We start from the raw sequence: 27,988 nt of genomic DNA, 5'->3' as shown, positions 1-27,988 counted from the left end.
TTTAAAACTAAAAAAATTGCCATAATTCTGTTTCTTTAGATACATCCATATTGAGTTCAGGAAATATTCAGTCATTACCTCTTTTCAGTAATGTTTTCTTACATGTCCCTAAAACTGTTGAAATAATCCAACTACAAGGCATTTAATCATATGCATTTCTCTCAAATCTTAAATCTGTAGAACCTCCAAGCTTCTTAGTGAAACCTGAGCGACAACAAGCCATACCTGACTCTACAGTGGAATTTAAAGCTGTGCTAAAAGGAACACCACCATTTAAAATCAAGTGGTTTAAGGATGATGTGGAACTTGCCTCTGGACCTAAATGTTTCATTGGCTTGGAAGGATCAACTAGCTTCTTAAATCTCTACTCAGTGGATGCTTCCAAGACTGGACAGTATACTTGCCAAGTTACCAATGATGTTGGTAGCGACTCTTGTACCACAATGTTGCTTGTGACAGGTGTGCAAGTTTGACTGTTTTATGTTTCTGTCTGACCTGGTCCTTTCTCTAATCTTTTACAATTCATCTACCCAGTCAAGAAAATACCCTTCTATTTTCCAGGCATTGTTCATGTTTCATGTTTTACTCTTTCTTGTACTACATAATTGAACTTGTGTTATTTACATCTGTTACATACCCTCATAATCTCCTCTTTTCTTCACTCTCTAGAACCACCAAAGTTCGTAAAGAAACTAGAAGCGACCAAAATAGTGAGAGCAGGTGACTCAGCACGACTCGAATGCAAAATAACTGGATCCCCAGACATCAGAGTTGTGTGGTACAGAAATGAGCATGAACTCCCAGCCAGTGATAAATACAGAATGGCTTTCATTGACTCAGTGGCCGTCTTACAGATGAATAATCTTGGTACTGAGGACACTGGGGATTTCATTTGTGAGGCTCAGAATCCTGCTGGCAGCACAAGCTGTAGTACGAAGGTTATTGTAAAAGGTAGAAACCTCTTTCTTATCTTCCTCATTATCTGAAGCCCACCTTCTTCTCCTCTGACTATCAGAGCTCTTCATTGTTTTACTGTCATTTTTGGCTTCCATTTGAGATCACAGGACATTTTCCCAAATAGTATTATTTCTGCTTTCAGATGTTTTTCTTAAGATTTGCTTACATATAGGTAATCATTCTGAGATATTTTTCTTGTTATGCCAATGCCATAATTCTAATCACCTCAATATATTAGCCAAGCAGTTCAAATCTGATGTTTCAAAACACTCAAAAAGGAAGGCATTTTAAAATTAATTTGTGCCTTCAGTCAACTTATAAATATATCATTCTCCTCAGCATGATCTTTATCTTTTATTTAAAACAAAGACTTATTTACCACATATATCCCAAGGTTCAAGCAATAGAGGTTTTAACCTTACAACAGGATAATTATATATATTTTTTCTCTCTCCAAAAATAGTTCCTAGTTTTTAAAATAAGATCACTATACTTTGTCGTAAATAACACTAGTATTTTCCAGCATTTTTGCCGCAGAATCTAGGTTTGTCATACTGTGAGGCAATTATTGCAAAAACCATTTGTTGATGTGAAAGACTTAGACCGCAGATGTTGTGATAACTTCCAAGTATCCCAACAGTAAAGCACATACAAAAAAATTTCATCCCTGAAGTCAGGACCCCATACCTCACACAGATCCTGTTAATCCTTACACTTGGGTTTGGAGGTCTGTTTGGTTTCTGTGTTGTTTTACGATTTCACATCAGTCTGTACTAAATTAGTAAAGTGGTGTAGACAGAATATTGAGCTGCTCGGTAGGGTTGTCTGGGGTCTAGTCTGGATCCTCAGCCAGTGGAGCCAAGTGATTCTGTAAAGGCCCTGTTGCTTCTCTGAAGCTACTATTCTTCAACACTAAAGTGATAGTGCCAGACCTGTGTTAGTATTTTGACTCTTTCTTCCAATTTTTAAACAAAGAAATAAAAACATTTTATGGAGTGAAGTAGCCCAGTTCATGAGGAATTCTTGTTTTTTACAGAACCGCCTGTTTTTAGCAGCTTCCCTCCTGTGGTAGAAACCCTTAAAAATGCTGAAGTTAGTATTGAATGTGAACTTTCGGGAACACCACCATTTGAGGTGGTTTGGTACAAAGATAAGCGACAACTCCGAAGTAGCAAGAAATACAAGATTGCATCCAAAAATTTCCATGCAAGTATTCACATTCTCAATGTTGACACTTCAGACATTGGTGAATACCACTGCAAAGCACAGAATGAAGTGGGAAGTGATACTTGCATTTGTACTGTAAAACTTAAAGGTAAGCGTTATTTCCTGCACGTGGCAGAAATGGCAGGAACGTGCAAAATGGTTGTTTTCTCTTTTTCATTATCTGGACAATCTTTCCAACAATCTCCATCCATCTTTCCCTGTTCAGAACCACCAAGATTTGTCTCCAAGCTGAACAGCCTCACTGTTGTAGCTGGTGAGCCTGCTGAATTACAAGCATCCATAGAAGGCACCCAGCCTATTTCTGTCCAGTGGCTTAAAGAGAAGGAAGAAGTGGTTAGAGAAAGTGAAAACATCAGAATTACATTTGTGGAAAATGTTGCAACTCTGCAGTTTTCAAAAGCAGAACCAGCTGATGCTGGGAAGTATATCTGCCAAATCAAGAATGACGGTGGAATGAGGGAGAACATGGCCACGTTGACTGTTTTAGGTTGGTATAATCTGGTGCAGTAGTTCTATGATATAAGGAGGTGCCAAACACTGAGATGACTTACTAAGAGATACTGGTAGAATTTCCTTTTTTTTTTAATTTGTAGAACTACATCGATCCTCACCTACTTCAAAATTTTATGGGAAAGGACCTTTCAAACACTCTTTTCTGTGTCTGTGATCATAACAAAAATTAACCATTTTTATTGTTTTCTTGATGAATTAGCAGAGAAAATCATGACTGTCTTTTGTTTAACCATGAAAAAAATGAAAGTCCAACATATGCTACAAGGAGATTTTTTTCTCAAGTATTAGTGTTTAAGCTGACAAAAACTCCAAAGACCAAAGTTTGATAAGAATGACTTGCACTTTCATCTTTGGGCATATTCATTTTTAATTTTGCAGTTGTTTGAATAACAACTTTCAAAAAGCTGTCTTTAGCACCTTAAAGTAGAACAACAATACTGAGCAATTCATAGCAACATGTGGGCTTTGTTCTAGAGAGGGTCAAGTACAAATCAACATATGACATTGATTTATTTCAGAAGTTGAATAATGCAAAAACATATTTCTCAATAATTCCTATAATTTCATGACAGCATGTAATTATAGATTCTCATTTTAAGGTCTAGAGAAAGAGGGCCTGAAGATATCCATTCACTGAAAGAAACAGTGTTAATGAATTTGATAGTAGAGACAAGGTGAAGCTAACAGGCTTTAACAGATGGCAATTACATTTTGTTTCAGAACCTGCGGTCATTGTCGAGAAAGCAGGTTCAATGACAGTGACTGTAGGAGAAACGTGCGCTCTGGAGTGTAAGGTGGCTGGCACTCCCGAACTCTCAGTCGAATGGTACAAGGATGGAAAGCTGTTGACCAGCAGCCAAAAACACAAATTTAGCTTCTACAACAAAATCTCTTCCTTAAAGATTCTCTCTGTTGAAAAGCAGGACGCAGGCACATACACTTTCCAGGTTCAAAATAATGTTGGAAAAAGCAGCTGCACAGCCGTGGTCGATGTTTCAGGTTAGTTGTGACGTGTCTTCCCATTGCTTCAGCAAATTCCTTCCACAAGTTTTCTTCCCTTGAGTCTCTTCTCCTCTTTCAAACCTCAACTCTCTTGCCTCTCCTCATGCAGACCGAATGGTTCCTCCCTCTTTCACACGAAGACTGAAAGATACCATTGGAGTGTTGGGTACATCTTGCATCTTGGAGTGCAAAGTAGCCGGATCATCACCAATCTCTGTTGCCTGGTTTCATGAGAAAACCAAGATTGTCAGTGGAGCGAAGTACCAAACTACGTTTTCAGATAATGTCTGCACATTGCAGCTCAATTCTCTGGACTCATCAGATATGGGCAGTTACACATGTGTGGCTGCTAATGTCGCTGGGTCTGATGAGTGCCGTGCAGTGTTGGCTGTGCAAGGTCAGTGACAGATACTCACATCCTTTCTTACAAGGTCTTCTTTGGGTGCCCATCCCTGCTGACACATTCAAAAGGCATCTTATTTTTGGTAAAAATCACAACTAAATCTGAAACTTACAGGATCTTTTCATTGTCCTCCTTGCTTGTATAGAACCACCCTCTTTCGTGAAGGAACCTGAACCTTTGGAAGTACTACCAGGCAGAAACATCACCTTTACAAGTGTTATTAGAGGAACCCCTCCATTTAAGGTTGGCTGGTTCAGAGGTGCCAGAGAACTGGTGAAAGGAGACAGGTGCAACATCTATTTTGAAGACACTGTGGCAGAACTGGAATTATTTAATGTCGACATCTCTCAGAGTGGGGAATACACCTGTGTGGTTTCTAACAATGCTGGCCAAACATCCTGCACTACCCGTCTCTTTGTAAAAGGTTTGCTCCAGTGCATTGCGCTTCCCGCTTTTTAAGTGGCATCTTTGTTCATGTTTTTCCTGTGTTTAACGGCTATGCTTTGTCACTCCCCAGAACCAGCTGTGTTTGTGAAGAAACTGAGTGATCACTCTGTAGAACCAGGGAAATCCATCATTTTGGAAAGTACCTACATGGGAACACTCCCCATTACAGTTACATGGAAAAAGGATGGTTTCAACATAACACCCTCTGAAAAGTGCAACATAGTCACAACGGAGAAGACCTGCCTCCTGGAAATTCTGAACAGCACAAAAAGAGATGCGGGACAGTATTCCTGCGAGATTGAAAACGAGGCGGGAAGGGATGTTTGCGAAGCTCTGGTGTCCACATTAGGTGTGTTTCTTATTCTCAAATGATTGGCATGTGTCTAGCGTGAGGCATGGTTTGTGTGGTTTTCTTTAATCCCAGTTGCTGATTGTGAACCTTTCTTCTTTAGAACCACCTTATTTTATTACGGAACTGGAGCCTCTGGAGGCATCAGTGGGAGATTCGGTTTCTTTACAATGCCAAGTTGCTGGGACCCCAGAAATTACAGTGTCTTGGTACAAAGGCGATACCAAGTTACGGCCGACTCCTGAATACAGGACTTATTTTACAAACAACGTGGCCACACTTGTTTTTAATAAAGTGAGCATCAATGACAGTGGAGAGTACACATGTAAAGCAGAAAACAGTATAGGAACTGCCTCTTCTAAGACTGTCTTCAGAATTCAAGGTGATGATTCGATTTTACAAATTAAGGAATTTCTTCTTCCTTATCTTCACACTTACCTTTATGGGGAAATTTTTGTTTCACCTATTCATGCCTCAAGTATTACTTGTCTTCCTACAGAGCGCCAGCTCCCACCTTCCTTTGCAAGACAATTAAAGGACATTGAACAAACTGTTGGGTTACCGGTTACCCTCACTTGTCGACTGAATGGCTCCGCACCCATCCAAGTGAGCTGGTACAGAGATGGGGTACTTTTACGAGATGATGAAAATCTACAGACATCGTTTGTAGATAATGTGGCAACTTTAAAAATTTTGCAAACAGACTTGAGTCACTCTGGCCAGTACTCTTGTTCAGCTTCTAATCCACTTGGAACAGCGTCTTCCAGTGCTAGACTGACAGCAAGAGGTTTGTTCCCATATTACTCTTTTTCTCTTTGCAAACCATGACTTCCTATTCATTGTCAAAGTAGAAATAGCCAATAAAGAACAACAGCAAAAAGCATGTTGATTTTTCTTCTCATCTTCCAGAACCTAAGAAATCTCCCTTCTTTGACATCAAGCCTGTATCTATAGATATTATTGCTGGGGAAAGTGCTGACTTTGAGTGTCATGTTACTGGTGCTCAACCAATGCGAATTACTTGGTCAAAAGATAACAAGGAGATCCGTCCTGGAGGAAACTACACAATCACATGTGTGGGAAACACTCCCCATTTGAGAATTCTTAAAGTAGGCAAAGGAGACTCTGGTCAATATACTTGCCAAGCAACCAATGATGTTGGCAAAGACATGTGCTCCGCTCAACTCAGTGTAAAAGGTATCTCTACATGGCACTGACCAATACTTGTTCTCTCCCATGTTGTATAATTTTCTTCAGAAAAGTTTCTTTACTTTTTGAATGTTTGGGATGAACTAACTAGATCGTATTAGAATTTGTATATTAGTGTTGGAGGCAACATTAATCAGAGTTCTATTTTCCTTTTTATTTTGTTTTTTAAATTAGTGTATGTCTTAGTATAATCTTATCAGAGTGTTGTTTATGTGAAATTTGTTAAATGTCATTTCTTCTCTTTTTTTCACTCTTTCCTGTTCTATGGCATTCTGAATCATCATTTTGATCAAATACTTCTATAATACATTAACTTACATGTTTTAGTTTCTATATCCAGACTACAAGACTAACTTGTCAATTAAATTCTCTATTAAAAATAGTAAAAGCTTATTTTAAAAACAAACATATATATTTTATCATGAAATTCTCAGAAAGTACATATGTTCTTAATAATAAGATTAAATTAGGTATTTATAAAATCTTAAGCTCAAAACATAAGCTGTTTCTTCCTTTGACTTACTAGAACCTCCAAAGTTTGTTAAGAAATTAGAACCTTCAAAAGTTGCAAAGCAGGGAGAATCCATCCACCTGGAATGCAAAATAAGTGGTTCTCCAGAAATCAAGGTTTCGTGGTTCCGGAACGACAGTGAACTTCATGAAAGCTGGAAGTACAACATGTCCTTTGTAGACTCTGTGGCACTGCTCACCATCAATGAAGCCAGCGCGGAGGACAGTGGGGACTACATCTGTGAAGCCCATAACGGTGTTGGGGACGCCAGCTGCAGCACAGCCCTGACTGTCAAAGGTTAGACCCTCTAAGTCCCTTGCGCTCTTCCTTCTCCTCTGATCTGGATTCTTTCTCAGCAGTGTTCTGAGCTCCAAAACAAAAAGGCTAGTGAAGATTTGCTTGCAGTTCTTTAACTAGCTTTTATGACTTGTCATTTCTTATGTTCGTTTATTGTCATACGGTCACACCAAGCACTGAATGATTTAGACGCTAATGTCTGTTTCCCTTTTCTTAGGCAAATGCTCTCATTGTTTATCTTCTTTTCTTCTGGTAGCACCTCCTGTTTTCACCCAGAAGCCTTCTCCAATAGGAGCCCTTAAAGGTTCTGATGTTGTCTTCCAATGTGAACTTTCGGGAACTCCCCCATTTGAAGTGGTGTGGGTTAAAGATCGAAAGCAAGTTCGAAGCAGCAAGAAGTTTAAAATCACCTCCAAAAATTTTGATGCAAGTCTTCATATCCTTAACCTGGAAGCTGCCGATGTAGGAGAATATCACTGCAAAGCTACTAATGAAGTGGGAAGTGACACATGTGTTTGCACTGTCAAGTTCAAAGGTTTGTATCCATGGGCCCAAAAATACATGCCTCTTGCTTTCATCTTTTCTTGCTTGACCAATAATGTATTTGACTGTGATTCTCATCTTTCTTCTCTAACCTCAAATTTCTTTCATTAGAACCCCCACGATTTGTGAAAAAGCTCAGTGATACCTCAACCCTTGTTGGGGATACTGTTGAGTTGCGGGCTGTAGTGGAAGGCTTCCAGCCCATTTCTGTCGTCTGGCTGAAAGATAAAGGTGAAGTCATCAGAGAGAGTGAAAACACTAGGATTTCATTTGTTGATAATGTTGCAACCCTCCAACTTGGAAGCCCAGAGGCATCTAACTCTGGAAAATATGTGTGTCAAATCAAAAATGATGCCGGAATGAGAGAGTGTTCAGCAATCTTGACTGTCCTAGGTTAGTAACAAACTGCAGCCTGAAGGGAAAATGTCCATTTGATTGACCTATGACATCGCCTGCAAATATTATTCTTACCCAGTAAATTACTGAGTATACTCTTGGTTTGAAAGATGAGTTTGTGTTCAATGCAATATACTTCTTCTTTTAGAACCAGCCAGAATCATTGAGAAACCAGAACCCATGACTGTCACTACTGGAAATCCTTTCGCATTAGAATGTGTAGTGACTGGAACACCAGAACTTTCAGCCAAGTGGTTCAAAGATGGGAGAGAAATAGCTGCAGACAGCAAACATCACATCACATTCGTCAACAAAGTGGCTTCACTTAAAATCCCTTATGCAGAAATGAGTGACAAGGGGTTATATAGCTTTGAAGTGAAGAACAGTGTTGGTAAAAGTAACTGCACTGTTTCTGTCCATGTTTCTGGTGAGTAGTATGAGGTTTTCACGACTATATCATTTTCCCTGGGGGGTAAAAATAAAGCTTCTCTTTCAATGGAAAACTACGCTTCTCCATCCACATAGATCGGGTTGTGGCTCCTTCCTTCATCCGCAAGCTGAAGGACATCAACGCCATCATCGGGGGCTCGGTGGTTTTGGAGTGCAGAGTCTCCGGCTCCGCCCCCATCTCCGTGGGCTGGTTTCAGGATGGCAATGAGATCATCAGCGGGCCTAAATGCCAGTCCAGCTTTTCAGAAAACGTTTGCACTTTGAATCTGAGCTTCTTGGAGCCCTCTGACACAGGCACATACACATGCGTGGCCGCCAACGTGGCTGGGTCAGATGAATGCTCAGCAGTCCTGACTGTCCAAGGTCAGTGTGCAGGGGCCAGACCACTGCTCCTCCAGCGCCTCCATCGTGTGACTTAGTGCCTGCCCTGTGGGGGATTTCTGTATTTTGTCTCTGTGCGTAGTCTTAGTTACTTTTTCTTCAAGTAGCAAAAAGCACGCTTACTTGGATTCCTTTTTTCTCTTGATCTTCCCCCTCCCCTGGGGTCTCTAGAACCACCTTCTTTTGAACAAACCCCTGACTCTGTGGAAGTGCTCCCTGGAACGAGCCTCACATTCACCAGCGTCATCAGAGGCACCCCGCCTTTCAAGGTCAGATGGTTTAAAGGCAGCAGGGAGCTGGTGTCTGGGGAGTCATGCAGCATCTCTCTGGAAGATTTCGTCACGGAACTGGAGTTATTTGAGGTGGAGCCCTTGCAGAGCGGGGACTACTCCTGCCTCGTGACTAACGACGCTGGCAGTGCTTCCTGTACCACACATCTTTTTGTGAAAGGTTTGCTCTTTCCTCCTAAAGCAATTATCTTTAACATTTTTTTCTGCTTTACTTGAAGATGACAATTCTGCCTCCGTGTTTTCTCCTCATAGAACCGGCCACCTTTGTGAAAAGATTGGCCGATTTCAGTGTCGAGACAGGAAACCCCATCGTTCTTGAGGCCACGTTTACGGGTACACCTCCCATCTCGGTGAGCTGGATGAAGAATGAGTTCCCCCTTACACAGTCTCAGAATTGCAGTATTACCATGACAGAAAAATCTACCATCCTGGAAATCCTTGAGAGCACAATAGAGGATTATGCACAATATAGTTGCCTAATAGAAAATGAGGCTGGTCAAGATATTTGTGATGCTGTGGTATCTGTCTTAGGTGTGTTGACAGTTACCTCTTCTTCTTGCTTTCTTTTCTTTCTTTCAAACCATCCTCTTTAGTTAGTGTGACTGACCATCATCCTTTCTACCTTAGAACCACCTTATTTCATTGAGCCTCTGGAACACGTGGAAGCAGTCATCGGAGAACCTATCACTTTACAGTGTAAAGTGGATGGGACCCCAGAAATTAGAATTTCTTGGTATAAAGAACACACAAAGCTACGATCAGCTCCTGCATATAAAATGCAATTCAAAAATAACGTTGCCTCCTTGGTGATCAACAAAGTGGATCACAGTGACGTGGGAGAATATACCTGCAAGGCAGAAAACATTGTGGGAGCGGTGGCTTCTTCATCTGTACTTGTTATCAAAGGTGATGATCGTTTTCTCTACCAGCCTCACTGGGTGTTGACAGATCTATTTTCTTAAAAACATCACAATGTTATTGGATTGAAATATGCCGTGGTTGTTTTCTCTCTTGTAAATAAGGATTGTCTATAACTTCTTTACAGAGCGCAAACTTCCACCTTCCTTTGCAAGAAAACTGAAGGATGTTCAGGAGACTCTTGGCTTCCCAGTTGCATTTGAATGTCGCATCAATGGCTCAGAACCTCTCCAAGTGTCTTGGTACAAGGATGGGGTACTTTTGAAAGATGATGCTAATCTGCAAACATCTTTTGTTCACAATGTAGCAACTCTTCAGATTTTGCAAACTGACCAGAGCCATGTTGGTCAGTACAATTGCTCAGCTTCTAATCCCCTTGGGACTGCTTCATCCAGTGCGAAACTCATCCTCTTAGGTGAGTAACTCATCACATTACCTCTTCATTATAAAGCAGTCTCACTGCACCCAACCTCCAAGGACTGGTGCCACTTAGTTTCTGCTCCATGTCTGAGAGCATGAAAACTGAAGTCACCCTGTTGCTCTTCATTCTTTCCAGAGCATGAAGTACCTCCTTTCTTTGATCTCAAGCCTGTGTCAGTAGATCTGGCTCTTGGAGAAAGTGGTTCTTTTAAATGTCACGTAACTGGAACGGCACCAATCAAAATCACTTGGGCTAAAGATAACCGAGAGATTCGTCCTGGAGGCAACTACAAGATGACTTTGGTTGAAAATACTGCCACTCTGACGGTGCTCAAAATAGGCAAAGGCGATGCTGGGCAGTACACCTGCTATGCAAGCAATGTCGCTGGAAAAGACTCTTGTTCTGCTCATCTGGGTGTACAAGGTACTTGTTGGAGTGAAGTAGCAAGGACTCATTTCAACTTCTGACACTATAAGAGGAAGTGTGTACTTGAAAGATGTGTTTAGGACTAGGGATTGGGAATTGGAAGTGATTCAGCAAATCTAGCGTCTTCCAAATGGGAGCAAGTTTTTAATTAAAAAAAAAAAAATATATATATATACACATATATATAAAACTGGTCAAACATGGACTGAGGGTCCATTTTCAATGGCTGAAAATAGAGACTAGAGAGAGAACAGGAACTTTTCACAGAATTGTAAGATAATCCAGGTTTGAAAGAAACTATCTTAGGACAATAAAAGGAAGTTGTCGCGAATGATACATTTTTCCACAGTAGTTTGTAAATTAATGGTTTTGTTCCTCACCTCAAACTATAAGGCCCTTCAAGAAGAGTCAGATTGTGTCAAATTCTTCTGGAGAGTACATTAATATCTTACATCATGGAAGGCAACCATGTCTTAAGGTAGCAAAAACAGTTCCTGTCTGCTGTGGTCAGAAATTAACTCAGTAAGCTGCTGGTCTAACTCATGAGAGCATTTTTAAACACTTTTTGTGGTGATAGTTTATAAATAACTTGAAATTAAAATAGAGTTAGATTCAGCAGCCCATGTGCCCTGTGACATATTGCTAATTATTTTATCTCCCTAAACTTGAATTTTCTGATTCAGTTAATGAAGAAAGTATTGCTCTCTCCACTTCAAAGGGCTATCATAGAGGCTGAAGAAATATCTATTAAAGTCCTATAGGAGAAAATAGCACTTTAAAATATTAAGATATCTGACCCAATTTTGCTACTCTGACTCTTCCTGGCACATAACTGGTATCTCTGCAGCCACAGGAAATGACAGACGTATACTGGTTCACCTATGAGGAAGTAATCAAATGCTCTTAATCCCTGTAAACCATAGAGTGCTTTCACCAACAGATACACACTCTGCCTCTGATCTTGCACAAAGAAGTGATTCTTTTGCTGGTAGGAGGATTGCACAAGGATTAATGTCTCTTCTTCCTTCCTTTTGCCATAATATTTGATGTAGGTGCTTACAAAAGTAAACGCATTTTACTTGTGGATTTAGATTTCACTTACCTATTCTTCCTTGAACTGTAGCAAATAAATATGTTTTCCAGAGCTAAAGACCTCTCTGTTTGACTTCTCACTTCATTCTGAGTGATACATGTCTTTCCCAAATCTTCCCTTGTGTTTTCTTTCTTGCTTCCATAGAACCACCCAGGTTCATTAAGAAGCTAGAACCTTCAAGAATCGTGAAACAAGATGAATCTACAAGATACGAATGTAAAATAGGAGGGTCTCCGGAAATCAAAGTTTTATGGTACAAGGGCGAGACTGAAATTCAAGAGAGCAGTAAATTCAGAATGTCGTTCGTGGACTCAGTGGCAGCGTTGGAAATGCATGGGCTCAGTGTGGAAGACAGTGGAGATTACACCTGTGAGGCCTGCAATGCAGCCGGCAGTGCAAGCAGCACCACCTCCTTGAAAGTTAAAGGTCAGCTCTTATCTCTCTTTTTTTTTAATTGGGAGTTGGTGATGGACAGGGAGGCCTGGCGTGCTGTGATTCATGGGGTCGCGGAGAGTCGGACACGACTGAGCGGCTGAACTCTACTGAGTTGCTTTACAATGTTGTGTTTGTTTCTGCTGTAAACAATGTGAGTCAGCTATAAGTATACAAATATCCCCTCCTTCTTGAGCCCCATTCCCCTCCCACCCCTCTAGGTCATCCCAGAGCACCTAGTTTTTGAACTCCCTGTGCTATACAGCAGCTTCCCACTAGCTATCTGGGACAAACTGGGAGAGTGGCATTCACCCATCTTTCATGTCTTGCACATCCTAGCTGTCTCTCAATTCCTTGTTGGACTCTCCATCGAGGTTCTAAAAGTTTTAAAGGATACAGTAGAAAAGTAGATGTGATACTCTCTATGTTGGAATAGACAACTGATTTTTACTTGTAAATATATACCTAGAGAATACAGCCTAATTTCCCTTTCTTTCTAACTCGATTTTCTTCCAACTTTAGAACCACCCATTTTCCGCAAAAAGCCTCATCCCATTGAAACACTGAAAGGAGCTGATGTTCACCTTGAATGTGAGCTTCAGGGCACTCCCCCATTTCAAGTTTCATGGCATAAAGACAAGAGAGAACTTAGGAGTGGCAAGAAGTACAAGATAATGTCTGAGAACTTCCTGACGAGTATTCACATTCTGAGCGTCGATGCTGCGGACGTTGGGGAGTATCAGTGTAAAGCCACAAACGATGTGGGAAGTGACACCTGTGTTGGTTCCATCACTCTGAAAGGTTAGCGTGACTTCAGCCTCCTGTGCTTACCAGTATTTTCCTTCTAACTTGAATACTCTGTTGACCCCTCAGCTCTTGCTCCAGCCTTTTCCACTAGTGTCTCTTCTACTTATCCCCTTTCTCCTTTCCTAAATCTATTTATGTTTAGTGTGCATTTCAAATCCTACTAAGTACCCTCTTAAACAGTTTTCCCAATAGATTTTGATTGGATTTAGAAAGCTAGAGAGGCAAAGGTGTTCAACTCCTTCTGCTTAACACAAACTCTAGGAGGATTCCCTGGTGGTCCAGTGGTTAGGACACGACACTTTCACTTGGTGGCCAGGATTCAGTCCCTCCTGGTCAGGAGATTAAGATCCCACAAGCCTTGTGGCAAGGCCAGAAAAGTACAAAACTCTAATGCATTCTTGCTCCTACTCACCAGAAATGCCCTTTAAGAAATGGAAACAGTGCATGATCACTAGTTTGATTCCTGGCATTGATGGCTTTGAGGGAAATACTCTTAGTCCCTTAAAATACACCTTTTAAATCTCTTTTTTTTTTTTTTTTGGCCACCTTTTCATCAGCTCCACCAAGGTTCGTGAAGAAGCCCAGTGATGTTTCTACCATTGTTGGTGAAGAAGTTCAGCTTCAGGCTACTGTTGAAGGCGCTGAGCCCATTTCCGTGGTGTGGTTCAAAGACAAAGGGGAGATCGTCAGAGAAAGTGACAACATATGGATCTCTTATTCAGAAAACACTGCAACCCTACAGTTTTCAAGAGCGGAAGTAGCCAACGCTGGGAAATACACCTGTCAGATCAAAAACGACGCCGGAATGCAAGAGTGTTTTGCCACGGTGTCCATCCTCGGTTAGTGCAGAGAGAACGTTATCATGAATAGAAGGCATACACTTACCAGTACCTGTGTCTTCTTTAGTTTTTCAATGGGATTTTAACACTTGAATGCAATTTATATCTCATTCCAGAGCCTGCAGCAATTGTGGAAAAGCCGGAATCCATAAAAGTGACCACAGGAGACACCTGCACCTTGGAGTGCTCGGTCACTGGCACACCCGAACTCACGACCAAGTGGTTTAAAGATGGCAAAGAGCTGACAAGTGACAGCAAATACAAAATAAGCTTCTTCAACAGAGTGTCTGGCCTTAAGATCATTAATGTGGCCCCCGGTGACAGTGGGCTATACAGTTTTGAGGTGCAGAACCCTGTGGGCAAAGACAGCTGCACAGCCTCAGTGCAAGTTTCAGGTTGGTTGGTTGGGTTTTTGTTTCAGCGTTAGCATAGTATAGTTCCTGCTTTATATATTTGTGTATGAGAAGCTCCACATTCTACAGTGTGACATGAGTCTGACATTCTGTGACAGCAAAATTAGAGGTAACATGCCTGTTCTGTTATTCTTCAGTTGCTAAGCCATGTCCGACTCTTTGCAGCCCCATGGATTGTAGCAGGCCAGGCTTCCCTGTCATTCACTATCTCTCCGAGCTTCCTCAAACTCATGTCTATTGAATCAACAATGCCATCCAACCATCTCATTATAGAGATAGGAGAAAAGCAAGTCCAAAAGTTCTGTTCCTTTCTCTTGGAGGAATTACCACAATTCAGGGTGGTAGGAATAAAACTTAATTCCTGAGTAAGGAATAAGGATACTGTGGTTTTCTACTGTCAGTTATGCTGGAATAATTTCTCCACATAATGATACACAGCAAAGAGAGACCAAAATTCCTAAGTCAACTAGCTCATCTTGCCCCGTTGATTCTCAAGGCTTTACGTTGTGTGACGCCTCGGGCAGTTCTTTGATACCCCCACAAAAGAGCCAAATGGCTCTAGGGATATTCCATCAAAAAGACAATAATTCTCTCTTCAAATCATTTTATAACTGATGTCCCTTGTTTGTTTGGTTTTTGTCACTTTCAGACCGAACTGTTCCTCCTTCGTTCACGAGAAGATTGAAAGAGACAAATGGTCTGTCTGGCTCCTCGGTGGTAATGGAGTGTAAAGTCTATGGATCACCTCCCATCTCTGTCTCCTGGTTCCATGAAGGAAACGAGATTAGCAGCGGAAGGAAATACCAGGCCACCCTGACAGATAACACATGTGCTTTAACTGTGAACATGCTGGAAGAGTCAGATGCTGGCCACTACACGTGTGTAGCTACTAATGTGGCCGGTTCTGATGAGTGCAGTGCTCCTTTGACTGTGAGAGGTCAGGCAAAAATACAGTAAAATAGAATTGCATTTCATTATGCATTAAACATTTTCATAATCAAAATTCAAAAATGTTAACCTTTTTCTGATATGTGCTTCTTTGCTTAGAACCACCATCTTTTGTTCAAAAACCTGAGCCCATGGATGTTTTAGCTGGAACCAACGTAACCTTCACAAGCATTGTAAAAGGAACACCCCCTTTCAGTGTTAGCTGGTTCAAGGGCAGCAGCGAACTAGTACCAGGGGACACATGTAATGTGTCTTTGGAGGATTCAGTTGCTGAACTGGAGTTGTTTGATGTAGATACATCAAAGAGTGGGGAGTATACCTGCATCGTTACTAACGAAGCTGGCAGAGTTTCTTGTACAACGCATCTCTACGTAAAAGGTTTGTTTGACTGCTGTTCTGCATTTTTACAGTTAACAGAGGTGAAGTACTGGATATGCCCATATCCATGTGTATATGTGTTTGATTTCGCATTTTCAATTTGTCTGCTCCAGCCCCAGCCAGATTTGTAAAGAAGCTCAATGATTACAGCATAGAGAAAGGAAAACCTCTGATCCTAGAGGGCACATTCACTGGAACTCCTCCCATTTCCGTGACATGGAAGAAAAATGGCATAAACGTAACTCCATCTCAGAGGTGTAACATAACCACAACTGAAAAGTCTGCGATCCTGGAGATCCCAAGCAGCACAGTGGAGGACGCAGGACAGTACAACTGTTACATTGAGAACACTTCTGGAAAAGATTCCTGTTCAGCACAGATCCTGATACTAGGTTTGTTGTGATTGCTCATTCCCATCTCTACATACATATAGCCATCATGGCATGCCTCCTTCATGACTGATTCTCTCTCTTGGCTGTAGAACCACCATATTTTGTCAAGCAGTTGGAGCCTGTGAAGGTGACTGTTGGAGATTCTGCCTCTTTACAATGCCAGCTTGGCGGGACCCCTGAAATTGCTGTGTCCTGGTTTAAAGGAGATACAAAATTGAGACCTACTGCTACCTACAAGATGCATTTTAGGAACAACGTTGCTACATTAGTTTTCAACCAGGTTGATAGTAATGACAGTGGAGAATATATCTGCAGAGCTGAAAACAGTGTGGGAGAAGTTTCTTCATCAACTTTCCTGACTGTTCAAGGTGATTGCAATATTTTTAAAGTGAATGAATGTGTTTCTTTTGAACAAGATTTAAAATATCTGGTGAGGGTTTTCTTTTTGGAAAAATCTTTCCAAATGCAATGTTTTCTACTTAAGTAGATCTACTTACAAATTAGCAGATTATCTTTTTCGATCACCTTTACAGAGAGAAATAAAATGACTAAATCTTCAATTAGAAGGATCTTGTCATCATGTGCCTCTATAATTAAATCTTTAAGAAAAACAAATGACCATATTTTTAAATCCCTACTCCCTGAGTGTCTCATTCAGATTGCTGGAGAGCAGTCTTAAAAAGTAAGAGAATTTGCTACATGCCAGAAGTATACATTAAACTTATCAGTTTTTCTATTGGCTTACATATTTTTACACCTACCATGAATCAGTGTCAGTCACTCAGTCATGTCTGACTCAGCGACCCCACGAACTGTAGCCTGCCAGCTTCCTCTGTCCATGGAATTCTCCTGGCAAGAATACTGGAGTGGGTTGCCATTCCCTTCCCCTTACCATGCATCAGCATGCTATCAAATTAAAACTTTTGCTCCAAAAATTTACCTGATTTTCCCTGAGTCCAAGTTAATTTAAGAGTTGTGAATACCTCCTGATATCCTGATATTTTTATAGAAATTCCATTATCTAGGTAACAATAATTATGAGAAGAATATTCAGTAAATTCAAAATGTCCAGAAGTATTCATTACTTTAATTCTCTTCCTACAGAGCAAAAACTTCCACCATCGTTTTCTCGACAATTGCGAGATGTTCAGGAAACAGTTGGGCTGCCAGTTGTTTTTGAGTGTGCCATCAGCGGATCAGAACCTATCTCAGTGTCTTGGTTTAAAGATGGCAGGCCAGTGAAAGACAGCCCCAATGTACAAGCATCATTTTTAGATACTGTGGCCACTCTAAACATTTTTCAAACTGATCGGAGTTTCGCAGGCCAGTATTCTTGCACAGCTACAAATCCTATAGGTTCTGCTTCTTCCAGTGCCAGACTCATTCTCACAGGTGCGTGCATCCCTAAGCTTCTGTTTTTGTAAGTAAAATTGTTAGAACCAAATTTGAAATTAGGGGAGGATGATTTGTGTGACCTAGGATGGTCAGGTATGGAGCCTGAAACCTTGCCTTTCTGCTGTCCTCCCAGAGGGGAAGAACCCCCCATTCTTTGACATCCCTCTGGCCCCTGTGGATGCTGTGGTGGGAGAGAGTGCGGACTTTGAGTGCCATGTGACTGGGACACAGCCGATAAAGGTCGCCTGGGCTAAGGACAACAGAGAGATCCGAAGTGGGGGAAACTACCAGATCAGTTATCTGGAAAACAGTGCCCACCTAACCATCCTAAAAGTGGACAAAGGCGACTCTGGACAGTATACGTGCTATGCTGTCAATGAAGTGGGAAAGGACTCCTGCACTGCTCAGCTCAATATAAAAGGTATCTTTGCATATCATAACCTAAGGGTGCAGTTTTGTTAGATAATATTTGGGATTTTTTTTTCATTTAGGACATTTTTGAACCACTGACATAAAAAAAATGTTTCAGAAGAAATAAGTTTCTCTAGAGAAAAAAATGATCTTTTAAAATCTGCATTTCTCTAAAGTTTCTCTCCCTCTCCTTTTACTTTTTACAAATATCTGGTTCTGTAACTGGCCATAGGTTATTCTTATCATCCATCCCATAAATCAGAGAACAGTTTAAAATAAGCTGGTCAAAACTAAAACGTACAACATTGTTAATCAGCTATATTCTGATATAAAGTAATCTTTTTAATTTAAAAATAAAAATAAACTTGTGGAAGGAGGCGAAGTATTTAGGAACATTGCACTAATATGCTGTATTTAGTTGGCCAGCATTGATTTTGAATGTAAAATATGGCTTCTCTGTCTTGAAAAGCCTCCTATTAATAACCTACTTCTGGATTCCACTTCATACGTCCTTGAACTTTCTTACAGAGCGGCTGATCCCACCAAGTTTCACTAAAAAACTCTCAGAGACAGTAGAAGAAACAGAAGGGAATTCTTTCAGACTTGAGGGCCGTGTTGCTGGTTCCCAACCCATCTCTGTTGCTTGGTACAAAAATAACATAGAGATCCATCCAACGTCTAACTGTGAAATCACATTCAAGAACAACACACTTCTGCTGCAAATCAAGAGGGCAGGCATGGACGATGCTGGTTTGTACACATGCAAACTGTCGAATGATGCAGGCTCTGCTCTATGTACATCTTCGATCATCATCAAAGGTAAGTCTCCTTGACTGCCCCCAGCATGATGTGTTCTTCCTTACTGCCATTAGACAGCCATGTGTGTTTCTTCTGATATCTCAACCTACTTCTGGGTTCCAGATAAATATTATTTAATTGGCTTGCTACAATTTCACTTACGTTTACTAAGATATGTACATGTATATGTATTATTTGTAATTTAATTGCATGGCCCAGCAAAGTAGGTGTCATATTATAGACTATATATCTTAGCTTGTAAGTCACATCCCAAAATGTTGTCAGGTAGTTAGAAGTCTAAGGCTACTTTGAAATTCATGCATAAGTGACATACAAATTTTTATGAAGCACACTTTTTTTTTTAATTTTAAAAAATTTTCATCATTGAATACTATATTAGCTTTACTTATTATGAGGTCTATCACATTCTGAAGCATTCTCTTTTCTAAGGATATTTCTAAAGCATTATGTCTGACATATATTGCCCAAAGCTTTTAGCCTGTAAATGAATATTAATCTCATGCAAGAGGATGAAATTTAAGAGAAAAAAATGGGTGGAAAAATGTATATCATTACAAATATACAGTCATAGCTTGAAGCAAAGAAGTGGACTGTATTGTTTAAGGAGATCGTCTCAATCTGATCTTCTAACTGTAATGGCTTCATCCAGATGATTATGAGGCAGTTCATCAAGATCACTTTACAGTCTAACTTCTTTGAACAGCTGGGAGTTAATTACCAACTCTGATGGCCATTTCAGGGTGCACAGACAATAGGCTAATATCATCAACAGATTAATATTACTAATAAGGTAATATCATTGAGTTAATTTGTAATTCAGATTTTATCATTCATTTAATAGGACTTAAATGCATTTAAATGTGCTCAGTGATGGCTTTTATTCATGATTTACATTCATGACGGTTTTGCCATTGAGTAGATAAATAAATACTTTCTATAGAATTCTAAGGCTTTTTAATACATAGAATTTTAAAGAGTAAGGCATCAGAAGTTTTCATCTGTGTAATCATAAATGTTGCCTTATTCTTCTTAAATGTAGGTCTTAGAACGGTTCAGTAAAATCATTACACAACACTGAGCTATACACAGCCTTCCTATCATGTTACCGATGTCGTCTTCATTGGTTTTCAGTTGAGCACTGAGCTTCAACTCCTCATTCCTTTGGGCAAACATTGAGTTTTTAAATGCTACTGTTGCTGCTAAGTCACTTCAGTCATGTCCGACTCTGTGTGACCCCATAGACGGAAGCCCACCAGCCCACCAGGCTCCCCCGTCCCTGGGGTTCTCCAGGCAAGAACACTGGAGTGGGTTGCCATTTCCTTCTCCAATGTGTGAAAGTGAAGTTGCTCAGTCTTGTCTGACCCTTAGTGACCCCACGGACTGCAGCCTACCAGGCTCCTCCATCCATGGGATTTTCTGGGCAAGAGTACTGGGAGTGGCTTGCCATTGCCTTCTCCGAAATGCTACTGTAGCTGCATATAATAACTAAATCTGAACATCAAGGAAAATCACATATTAAGATGTGGGCTTGTGGATTACTCAAATGTTGGCCTTCTTTCCCAAAGGATAGCAAGCATTGCATAACATGAGCAGAATTCTCCAATAGGCTCGTAGATTTTAGGGTTCAGTGAAAATACAGCCACACACAAGTTTGAGAGAATCACTAGTATACTATGTGACACCAAAGTTTATAGTAACTGCCAGTGCAATGTTTGTAGTGCTTAATCAGGACACAGACGCTTGGGTAATTCATGGGCAGCATGGCATCTGTTCTTTGCTTGTTTTTAAACCTTTTTCTATTTTTAAAACCCAACACATGTAACCAGTGTTTTCAGAAATAAAGGCACGTGATTCAATTCTACTATAGCAATCAGTGCTACCTGTTAGAAGCAAAATGTTCTTTTCTGGAATTTAATGCTTTTCTGTTTTTATGTTCCTCATGAAAATACCTTTTTAATTCTAGAACCTAAGAAGCCACCTGTGTTTGATCAGCACCTTACCCCAGTAACAGCAAGTGAAGGAGAATTTGTGCAACTCAGCTGCCACGTCTGGGGATCAGAACCCATCAGGATCCAGTGGTTGAAGGCTGGCAGAGAAATAAAGCCCTCAGACAGATGCAGCTTCAGCTTTGCTAATGGGACTGCTGTGCTAGAACTTAAGGATGTGACTAAAGCAGATGCAGGAGATTATGTATGTAAAGCTTCCAATGTGGCTGGAAGTGACACTTCCAAATCAAAAGTGACCATTAAAGGTACAGATTTCTTGACACTATTATTTAGATTAACTGCTTATGTTTGCTGATTACAATTTAAATAAGAATGAAATTAGATTTTTAGAAACATCAGTTATTGCTCATTTGCAATTTATAGCCTCATATCTAAAAACATAACTAAATGGAGTTCCAGAAATGATACTGTTTAATAATGTGACATAAGGTAGCCTGATTTGTTGTTGTTATTGTTCAGGCATTAAGTCATGTCCAACTCTTTGCAACTCCACGGACTGCTGCCCACCAGGCTGCTTTGTCCTCCACTGTCTCCCAGAATTTGTTCAAATTCATGTCAAGTTGCAATGCTAACTAGTAATATCAGATAGCCTGTATCCCTAAAGGAAATCTATGTAATGAAACCAAGTCTAGAGGTATAAAACTTGATGCTATTGATGTGACTGTAGTTCAGTCTGCTTGTAGTAGCTGTAACTGGTTATAAATGTCTGTGAAATTGCTTTATCTTCTGCAATCCACTCATATAAAGTTCATAATATTTGTGACATTGCCAAACTCTTAAAGTCTACTTGTCAAAGAAAATTATTTATTGCAATTTTAAGGCAATTGTGATAACAAAACATGTACATGTGGTTTTTTTTAGACAAACCAGCTGCCGTCCCAGCAGCTAAGAAAGCAGCAGTAGATGGAAAACTCTTCTTTGTATCAGAACCTCAGAGCATCAGAGTTGTAGAAAGTAAGTACTTCATGAAAAGTACATCTTCGTTTGTCTTGTACATTTTACTACTGATTTAATTTCAGAAAACCTGGTTTTGGAAAATTAAATTTTTATTGAGTTGTTTTCATTGTTCCTTAGAAACCACTGCAACATTCATTGCAAAAGTTGGAGGTGATCCAATTCCAAATGTTAAGTGGACAAAAGGGAAATGGAGACAACTGAACCAAGGAGGTCGAATACTGATCCACCAAAAAGGCGATGAAGCAAAACTGGAGATTAGAGACACCACAAAAACCGATTCTGGGTTATACCGATGTGTTGCATTTAATAAACATGGTGAAATTGAGAGTAATGTTAATCTACAGGTGGATGAAAGGAAGAAACAAGAGAAAATTGAAGGAGATCTTAGAGCAATGCTGAAAAAGTAAGTTCAGTAAAATATTGCTTTTGGTAATATTCCATTCGTAGACCATCCCCTCCAAGATTCAGATTGTGAAAGAAAATAAGCACATGGGTGTTTTAACAGATAAGGAAATATATAGTATTTGAGTGGAAGTTGAGTTCAGTTCAGTCGCTCAGTCGTGACCGATTCTTTGCGACCCCATGAATCACAGCACGCCAGGCCTCCCTGTCCATCACCAGCTCCCGGAGTGGAAGTTAGTGGTGCCTTAATGTCAATTTCTAAATAATCATGAGAAAGTTTTGAGAATGAAGTAAATTTTTATTAAAACTTTGAACAAAGGAAATGGCCTATAGATAAATCTGTGTCTAGACATAAAATTTTTGGTTCTACGTGTAATTTTCCTTACTCTGAATGGCTTTCTAGATCAACTGTTTTAAATATTTTCCATAATTATCAGTAATATCAATACCAATTATGTTTCATCATGATTAATCAATCAACATTTAATTTCTACACATTTTCCATGATATATATGTGTTCTTTATTAATATTTCCATGATTGTTATCATGTTTTCTTATTCTTTCAGTAGCCTCTTTTGTTGTAAAGTTTACAAAAATACTTGTCTTCTTTCCTATCTTAAACTCTTTGATCAATCTCTGTACTTGGCACTGTGGTCCAATCTTAATTCACTCCATCTCCAAACCCACATTTTTTGTTTGTTTGTTTCACAGTTTTATTTGTTTAACATGGTAAAACTAGTAGTTATTAAATAAAGAACACAGAGCTATAACTTTGTGAAAAAAATTGAATTGTATTTATAATCTTTGAATGATGATAGACAATTCAGAATAAGTAGAAGAGAGGTGATTCATGTTTATTTCTTATTTCATTTAGGACTCCTGTCTTAAAGAAAGGAGCTGGGGAAGAAGAGGAAATTGATATCATGGAACTTCTCAAAAATGTTGATCCGAAAGAATATGAAAAATATGCCCGCATGTATGGAATCACTGATTTCCGGGGTCTTCTTCAAGCATTTGAACTGCTAAAGCAAACTCAAGGAGAAGAGACACATAGATTGGTATGCTGTTTTGTGTACAGTACAATATCTAAAAATTCACACTTGAAACATCTAGCTTACACCTTTTGAATTTCCAGAGCCTACAGTTGTGTAATATCTTAATATAACCTAAGCAGCATCAAGAATGGAAGCTGAGTATAATCACCCATATTCTAATTCAAAATCTTTTCCATGTGTAATAATTCTACTTTTTTTCTCCTTAGGAAATTGAAGAAATAGAGAAGTCAGAGAAGGAAGAGAAGGAATTTGAGGAACTTGTATCATTTATTCAGCAAAGGCTGTCACAGACAGAGGTAAAATGAATCATGCTGATCACAAAATGAACAAATTATTGGAAATTACAAGGGAAGTAGTGACTAATGCATTTTAATTTTTTATTCTCCTAGCCTGTCACTCTGATCAAGGACATTGAAAATCAGACAGTTTTGAAAGACAATGATGCTGTGTTTGAAATTGACATTAAGATTAATTATCCAGAAATCAAGCTTTCATGGTACAAAGGCACTGAAAAACTGGAACGCAGTGATAAGTTTGAAATAAGCATTGATGGTGATCGACATACACTCAGAGTCAAAGACTGTCAACTTAAAGATCAGGGCAATTACAGATTGGTGTGTGGTCCACACATTGCTAGTGCTAAACTAACTGTAATTGGTAAGTAAAAAGAGTTTTATTATTTTTTTTAAAAAAACTGATGAGATGAATTTACTTTTGAATACATTACATGTGGTATCGAACAAAATATGTACTGTATTATACCCACAGAGCCTGCCTGGGAACGGCATCTTCAGGATGTAACTTTGAAAGAAGGCCAGACTTGTACCATGACCTGCCAGTTTTCAGTGCCAAATGTAAAATCTGAATGGTTCAGAAATGGCAGAATCCTTAAACCCCAAGGTAGATACAAAACAGAAGTGGAGCACAAAGTCCATAAGCTGACCATTGCAGATGTTCGAGCAGAGGACCAGGGTCGATACACCTGCAAACACGAAGACCTCGAAACTTCAGCAGAGCTCAGAATTGAAGGTGGGTGAAAGGGTGTGGCTGGAGTTATCACAGCATCAGTCAGAGGCAAATACTGTGCGCAACCCCTGCAACCTTGCCTTTGCACGAACTGCAAGTGCTTGTGCGGTCTCATAGCAATCCATGCACTCATGTCTCAAAATCTATGCAAAACCAAAAGGGAAGTGTTCCCATAAGTGCTGATTCATTTTTATAGTTCTTTTGACCAGTAGATTTCAATCTATACTGTGACATGACTTTCTAACAGTAATTTCTGATAAATTTCATAATTCTTCTAAATACAATAATTTTTCGCAATTCTACTAAATGCCGTACATCTCATATCTCTGATTTTGAATCCTAGAAATAAATCTTAGAGAAAGGACCAGATTTCATGGCTATATGTCTTGGCTAGGAGATGACATTTTGTTTATAGGAATCAGTTTGAGTCTATCTCTATGAAACTGTGTAGATAGAATTAATAATATATGTGATTAGCAGCTATTTTTCAAAAACAGTTATTTCATATGAAGATCACATTCCAATCTTCTGAGTCTCTGAAATGAAATGGAATGTCAAGATTTAGAAGCAACAAGTTTTATTTCCTAAAGACCTACACCTTTAGACTGTATTCAGCAACATTTGGCTCTAATGATGGGCTCTACTTCCAAGCATTGTTACCCATTTATAGCTGCTGAAATAACAACTTATGTGCCTTCTTATTTACATAAGCATTTCAAAATCTCTAACTTGCTTTACAGTGGATATCAAGGTCTGGTTGTATTTTAAAATTCAGAAATTTTTAATAGTTTTCCATTTAAAGGATCCAGTTGAAACCACTTATTTTTAAAATAATTGCCTATTTTTTATATGATCCTTCATAAAAAAAAAAAAGCTTACCAGACTATGTATGATATCTAAGCTGCTCACAATGCTGTGACACATTGAATTCCAGATAAAATTTTGCAGGAGGATCTCCACTCCAGCCCTGTCTCCTCCTGTACACCATGCCATTTGCAAGGGTGTACTCCATGCCTGCCCACTGGTGCTTACAAAGCAGGTTTCAGAACTCTTCAAAACGAATCCTGTGAAATTTAGAAGAGCAGATTTCCTATTGAGTTTAAAATTATTTCACAAGAAAAGTTATAAAAGTCACATAATAAACAGTTCTAGAACCTGAAAGGCAGAATTATTTTACAGAGGAAAGTATTTCAAAAGGGAATAAAGTGTATAGTAAGATGAAGTTTATGTTCCCTTTCTTTTGAAGCCCCCACTTCACTAACATTTTTAAAGTTTAAGTTTTATTCTGGATTATAAGCACCTTGACTATTTTCTTCATGTAAATATTATAAGGACTTACAGGATTTCTTTAAACTTTTCCACATTAATCTTACAGGAGTACACTTAAATATTGAGATAATTTTTTGGTCCTGATGCAAAGAAGTGTACTTTGTTTTATATTTTCAGCCCTTTTCTGCTATTTTCCAATAAAAAGATAGAGACTTTGAACATCTGAGGGAAAAGCACAGTGAAAGAAATTCCTTCCATACAAACTAAATTTGAACTCTTTTTGTATTTAAACAGCTGAACCAATTCAGTTTACAAAGCGCATACAGAACATTGTTGTGAGTGAGCACCAGTCTGCCACCTTCGAATGTGAAGTGTCCTTCGATGACGCCATTGTAACTTGGTACAAAGGACCAACAGAACTGACCGAGAGCCAGAAATACAACTTTAGGAATGATGGTCGCTGCCATTATATGACCATCCACAACGTGACCCCAGATGATGAAGGTAACTTAATTGACAGTGTCCCTATGAATATATAATTTAAGCTTTTCCTGTTTTATGTATTTCTTCTGTAGTTTATGCTTATACTCTATGACCCTAGGTTAGTTTCCTAAGAAAGAAAAATATAAATGAATACTATGTTTAAATAAAGAAGTGTTATTGGAAGGCAGCTATGCTCACCACTATACCACCAATGCAGAAGTGTTATTTTCAAACATATCAGAACGCAAAGGTTTCATGATCTTTTTCCCTTAGGTGTCTATTCAGTAATTGCTAGACTGGAACCCAGAGGTGAAGCGAGAAGCACCGCAGAGCTGTACTTGACAACCAAAGGTCAGAAAACACCCCATTCAAATCACACTGCGATTCTGGCGACAAAGTAACCTGCCAAGACAATTCTATTAAACTTTTTTTAATATAATTTTTTTTTATTTTGCAGAAATCAAACTTGAGATGAAGCCTCCTGGTGAGTTAAAAAAAAATCAATCCTAGCTTACAATACATTCAGTGTAATTTTGTAAGTGATAGAAGCCAAACTAATATAAAATATTATTCAGTAAAATGATCGTCAGGAAAATAATACCAATGGTAGGCTTTATGAGTTTAGGAAATTGGAGGTAATGAGGTCACATTCAGCTGACTTCTTGGATCAGGTCACACAGTGTGGCCATAGAACAAAACAGATTGTCACGGGGAATGAATTTGCATGTGTGGCTGCTTACAGAAGAATCTTAGTATCTTGTATCTATATTTTAGATTCTGCTGTTGGAAATGCCTAACAACCAAACACATCTTACTTGTCTAATAAATATCTGAGCTTTTAGTCTTTCGGTGCTTGTCATTATTAAATGTCTCTTTTCAGATATTCCTGACTCCAGAGTTCCAATTCCAACCATGCCGATCAGAGCAATACCACCAGAAGGTAAGAAAGACCGAGCACCACCACCACCACCACCCCCACCCCAAGCCCCGGCTCTGAATATGGTAGCAGCAATATGCTACCACTGGGTTTCCCTGTGGCTCAGCAGAATCCACCTGCAATGCAGGAGATGCAGGTTTGATCCCTGGGTTGGGAATATTCCCCGGAGGAGAGAATGGCAATCCATTCCAGTATTCTTGCCTGGAGAATAGCATGAACAGAGGAGCCTGGAGGGCTACAGTCTACAGGGTCACAACAGTCAAACACGACTTAGCATGAGACAAACGAAAACAAGCAATATACTACCTACCACTAGAAAGTTACCAGTGCCAAACCATAGTATCCTTCCACTTTATCTTCTTCACGGTGTAATTAAAAATCAAAGCAGAAGAGTAGTTGCAATTATAAACAGATTCTATTTTTATGTGGTCTGACTATTGAACTGCTACGATACCACCTTTGAAGAACTGAAAGAAATGCATGAGACTTTTCATTGTATTTCACACAAAATGAGAAACCAAACCATGTTACTTATGATGGCATTTATTTTTTTAGAAATCCCTCCTACTGCTGTTCCTCCCATCCCTCTTTTGCTACCATTACCTGAAGAAAAGAAACCACCAGCAAAACGTGTTGAAGGTATTATATGTTAGCTACCTAAATGCCAAAATATAGGATTTAATTATTGAATATACAGACCTGGAAAATGTTGTTTAGTGCAACATGTTGGCCCTCTAGTGGTCAGCAGGTTGGATTGCCTTTCAAAATGTAAGTTACATGATTTTAGTATTAATTAAATGTGTTGGACATGTGCCTAAAAGTCTGAAAATCATTAGAAAAAAAATATTTTAAAAAGATCACTTAAGCATTAATAGCAAGCTGATTTCACATTTCATATTTTCCTAACTACTCCATATAGCAATAAAATAATAAAATCCTAGTGAAACTTATAGACATAAAAAATGCTAGTGTATAGTCAGGTTTAAAATTTTAGCTTGTGTTTTTTTTCAATTACACTGTTAACTACTCCTTAAAATTCACAATTTCATTATAAAAATATGAGTTAGAATATCTTTGATTTTTTTTTTTTTTCTAAAGCTAAGGAAAGAGCTCTCCAGTAAACTTTTGAGTGTGTCAGGGAATTGTCCCTCTTAAATATTTCAGTAGAGATAAGTTGTACTGTCT

General features: G+C 39.2%; 1 protein-coding gene across 31 annotated transcripts in view; it reads left to right on the top strand.

Moving 5' to 3' along the window:
• Positions 1-27,988, top strand: part of TTN (titin) — a 276,712-nt gene that overhangs the window by 80,764 nt on the left and 167,960 nt on the right. For all 31 annotated transcript variants that reach the window (XM_088830575.1, XM_088830572.1, XM_088830570.1 and 28 more), the window contains exons 64-107: positions 181-459; positions 670-951; positions 1,994-2,272; positions 2,390-2,671; positions 3,418-3,696; positions 3,809-4,096; positions 4,248-4,526; positions 4,620-4,898; positions 5,002-5,280; positions 5,398-5,685; positions 5,808-6,095; positions 6,634-6,915; positions 7,172-7,450; positions 7,570-7,851; positions 8,003-8,281; positions 8,380-8,667; positions 8,857-9,135; positions 9,228-9,506; positions 9,603-9,881; positions 10,021-10,308; positions 10,450-10,737; positions 11,978-12,259; positions 12,788-13,066; positions 13,630-13,911; positions 14,028-14,306; positions 14,974-15,261; positions 15,372-15,650; positions 15,764-16,042; positions 16,132-16,410; positions 17,147-17,434; positions 17,571-17,858; positions 18,377-18,667; positions 20,631-20,918; positions 21,535-21,627; positions 21,748-22,033; positions 22,908-23,091; positions 23,295-23,384; positions 23,478-23,745; positions 23,857-24,117; positions 25,678-25,887; positions 26,140-26,217; positions 26,324-26,350; positions 26,747-26,806; positions 27,359-27,442. In XM_088830575.1, coding sequence (XP_088686701.1) covers positions 181-459; positions 670-951; positions 1,994-2,272; positions 2,390-2,671; positions 3,418-3,696; positions 3,809-4,096; positions 4,248-4,526; positions 4,620-4,898; positions 5,002-5,280; positions 5,398-5,685; positions 5,808-6,095; positions 6,634-6,915; positions 7,172-7,450; positions 7,570-7,851; positions 8,003-8,281; positions 8,380-8,667; positions 8,857-9,135; positions 9,228-9,506; positions 9,603-9,881; positions 10,021-10,308; positions 10,450-10,737; positions 11,978-12,259; positions 12,788-13,066; positions 13,630-13,911; positions 14,028-14,306; positions 14,974-15,261; positions 15,372-15,650; positions 15,764-16,042; positions 16,132-16,410; positions 17,147-17,434; positions 17,571-17,858; positions 18,377-18,667; positions 20,631-20,918; positions 21,535-21,627; positions 21,748-22,033; positions 22,908-23,091; positions 23,295-23,384; positions 23,478-23,745; positions 23,857-24,117; positions 25,678-25,887; positions 26,140-26,217; positions 26,324-26,350; positions 26,747-26,806; positions 27,359-27,442 — 10,968 coding nt within the window. The remainder of the gene's footprint in view (positions 1-180; positions 460-669; positions 952-1,993; positions 2,273-2,389; positions 2,672-3,417; positions 3,697-3,808; positions 4,097-4,247; positions 4,527-4,619; positions 4,899-5,001; positions 5,281-5,397; positions 5,686-5,807; positions 6,096-6,633; positions 6,916-7,171; positions 7,451-7,569; positions 7,852-8,002; positions 8,282-8,379; positions 8,668-8,856; positions 9,136-9,227; positions 9,507-9,602; positions 9,882-10,020; positions 10,309-10,449; positions 10,738-11,977; positions 12,260-12,787; positions 13,067-13,629; positions 13,912-14,027; positions 14,307-14,973; positions 15,262-15,371; positions 15,651-15,763; positions 16,043-16,131; positions 16,411-17,146; positions 17,435-17,570; positions 17,859-18,376; positions 18,668-20,630; positions 20,919-21,534; positions 21,628-21,747; positions 22,034-22,907; positions 23,092-23,294; positions 23,385-23,477; positions 23,746-23,856; positions 24,118-25,677; positions 25,888-26,139; positions 26,218-26,323; positions 26,351-26,746; positions 26,807-27,358; positions 27,443-27,988) is intronic.

The sequence above is a fragment of the Moschus berezovskii genome, chromosome 2, assembly GCF_049115385.1.
Source record: "Moschus berezovskii isolate FMDL1 chromosome 2, NW_MosBer_1.0, whole genome shotgun sequence".
NCBI classification, from domain to species: domain Eukaryota; kingdom Metazoa; phylum Chordata; class Mammalia; order Artiodactyla; family Moschidae; genus Moschus; species Moschus berezovskii.
This window is presented reverse-complemented; position numbering and strand designations above follow the sequence as displayed.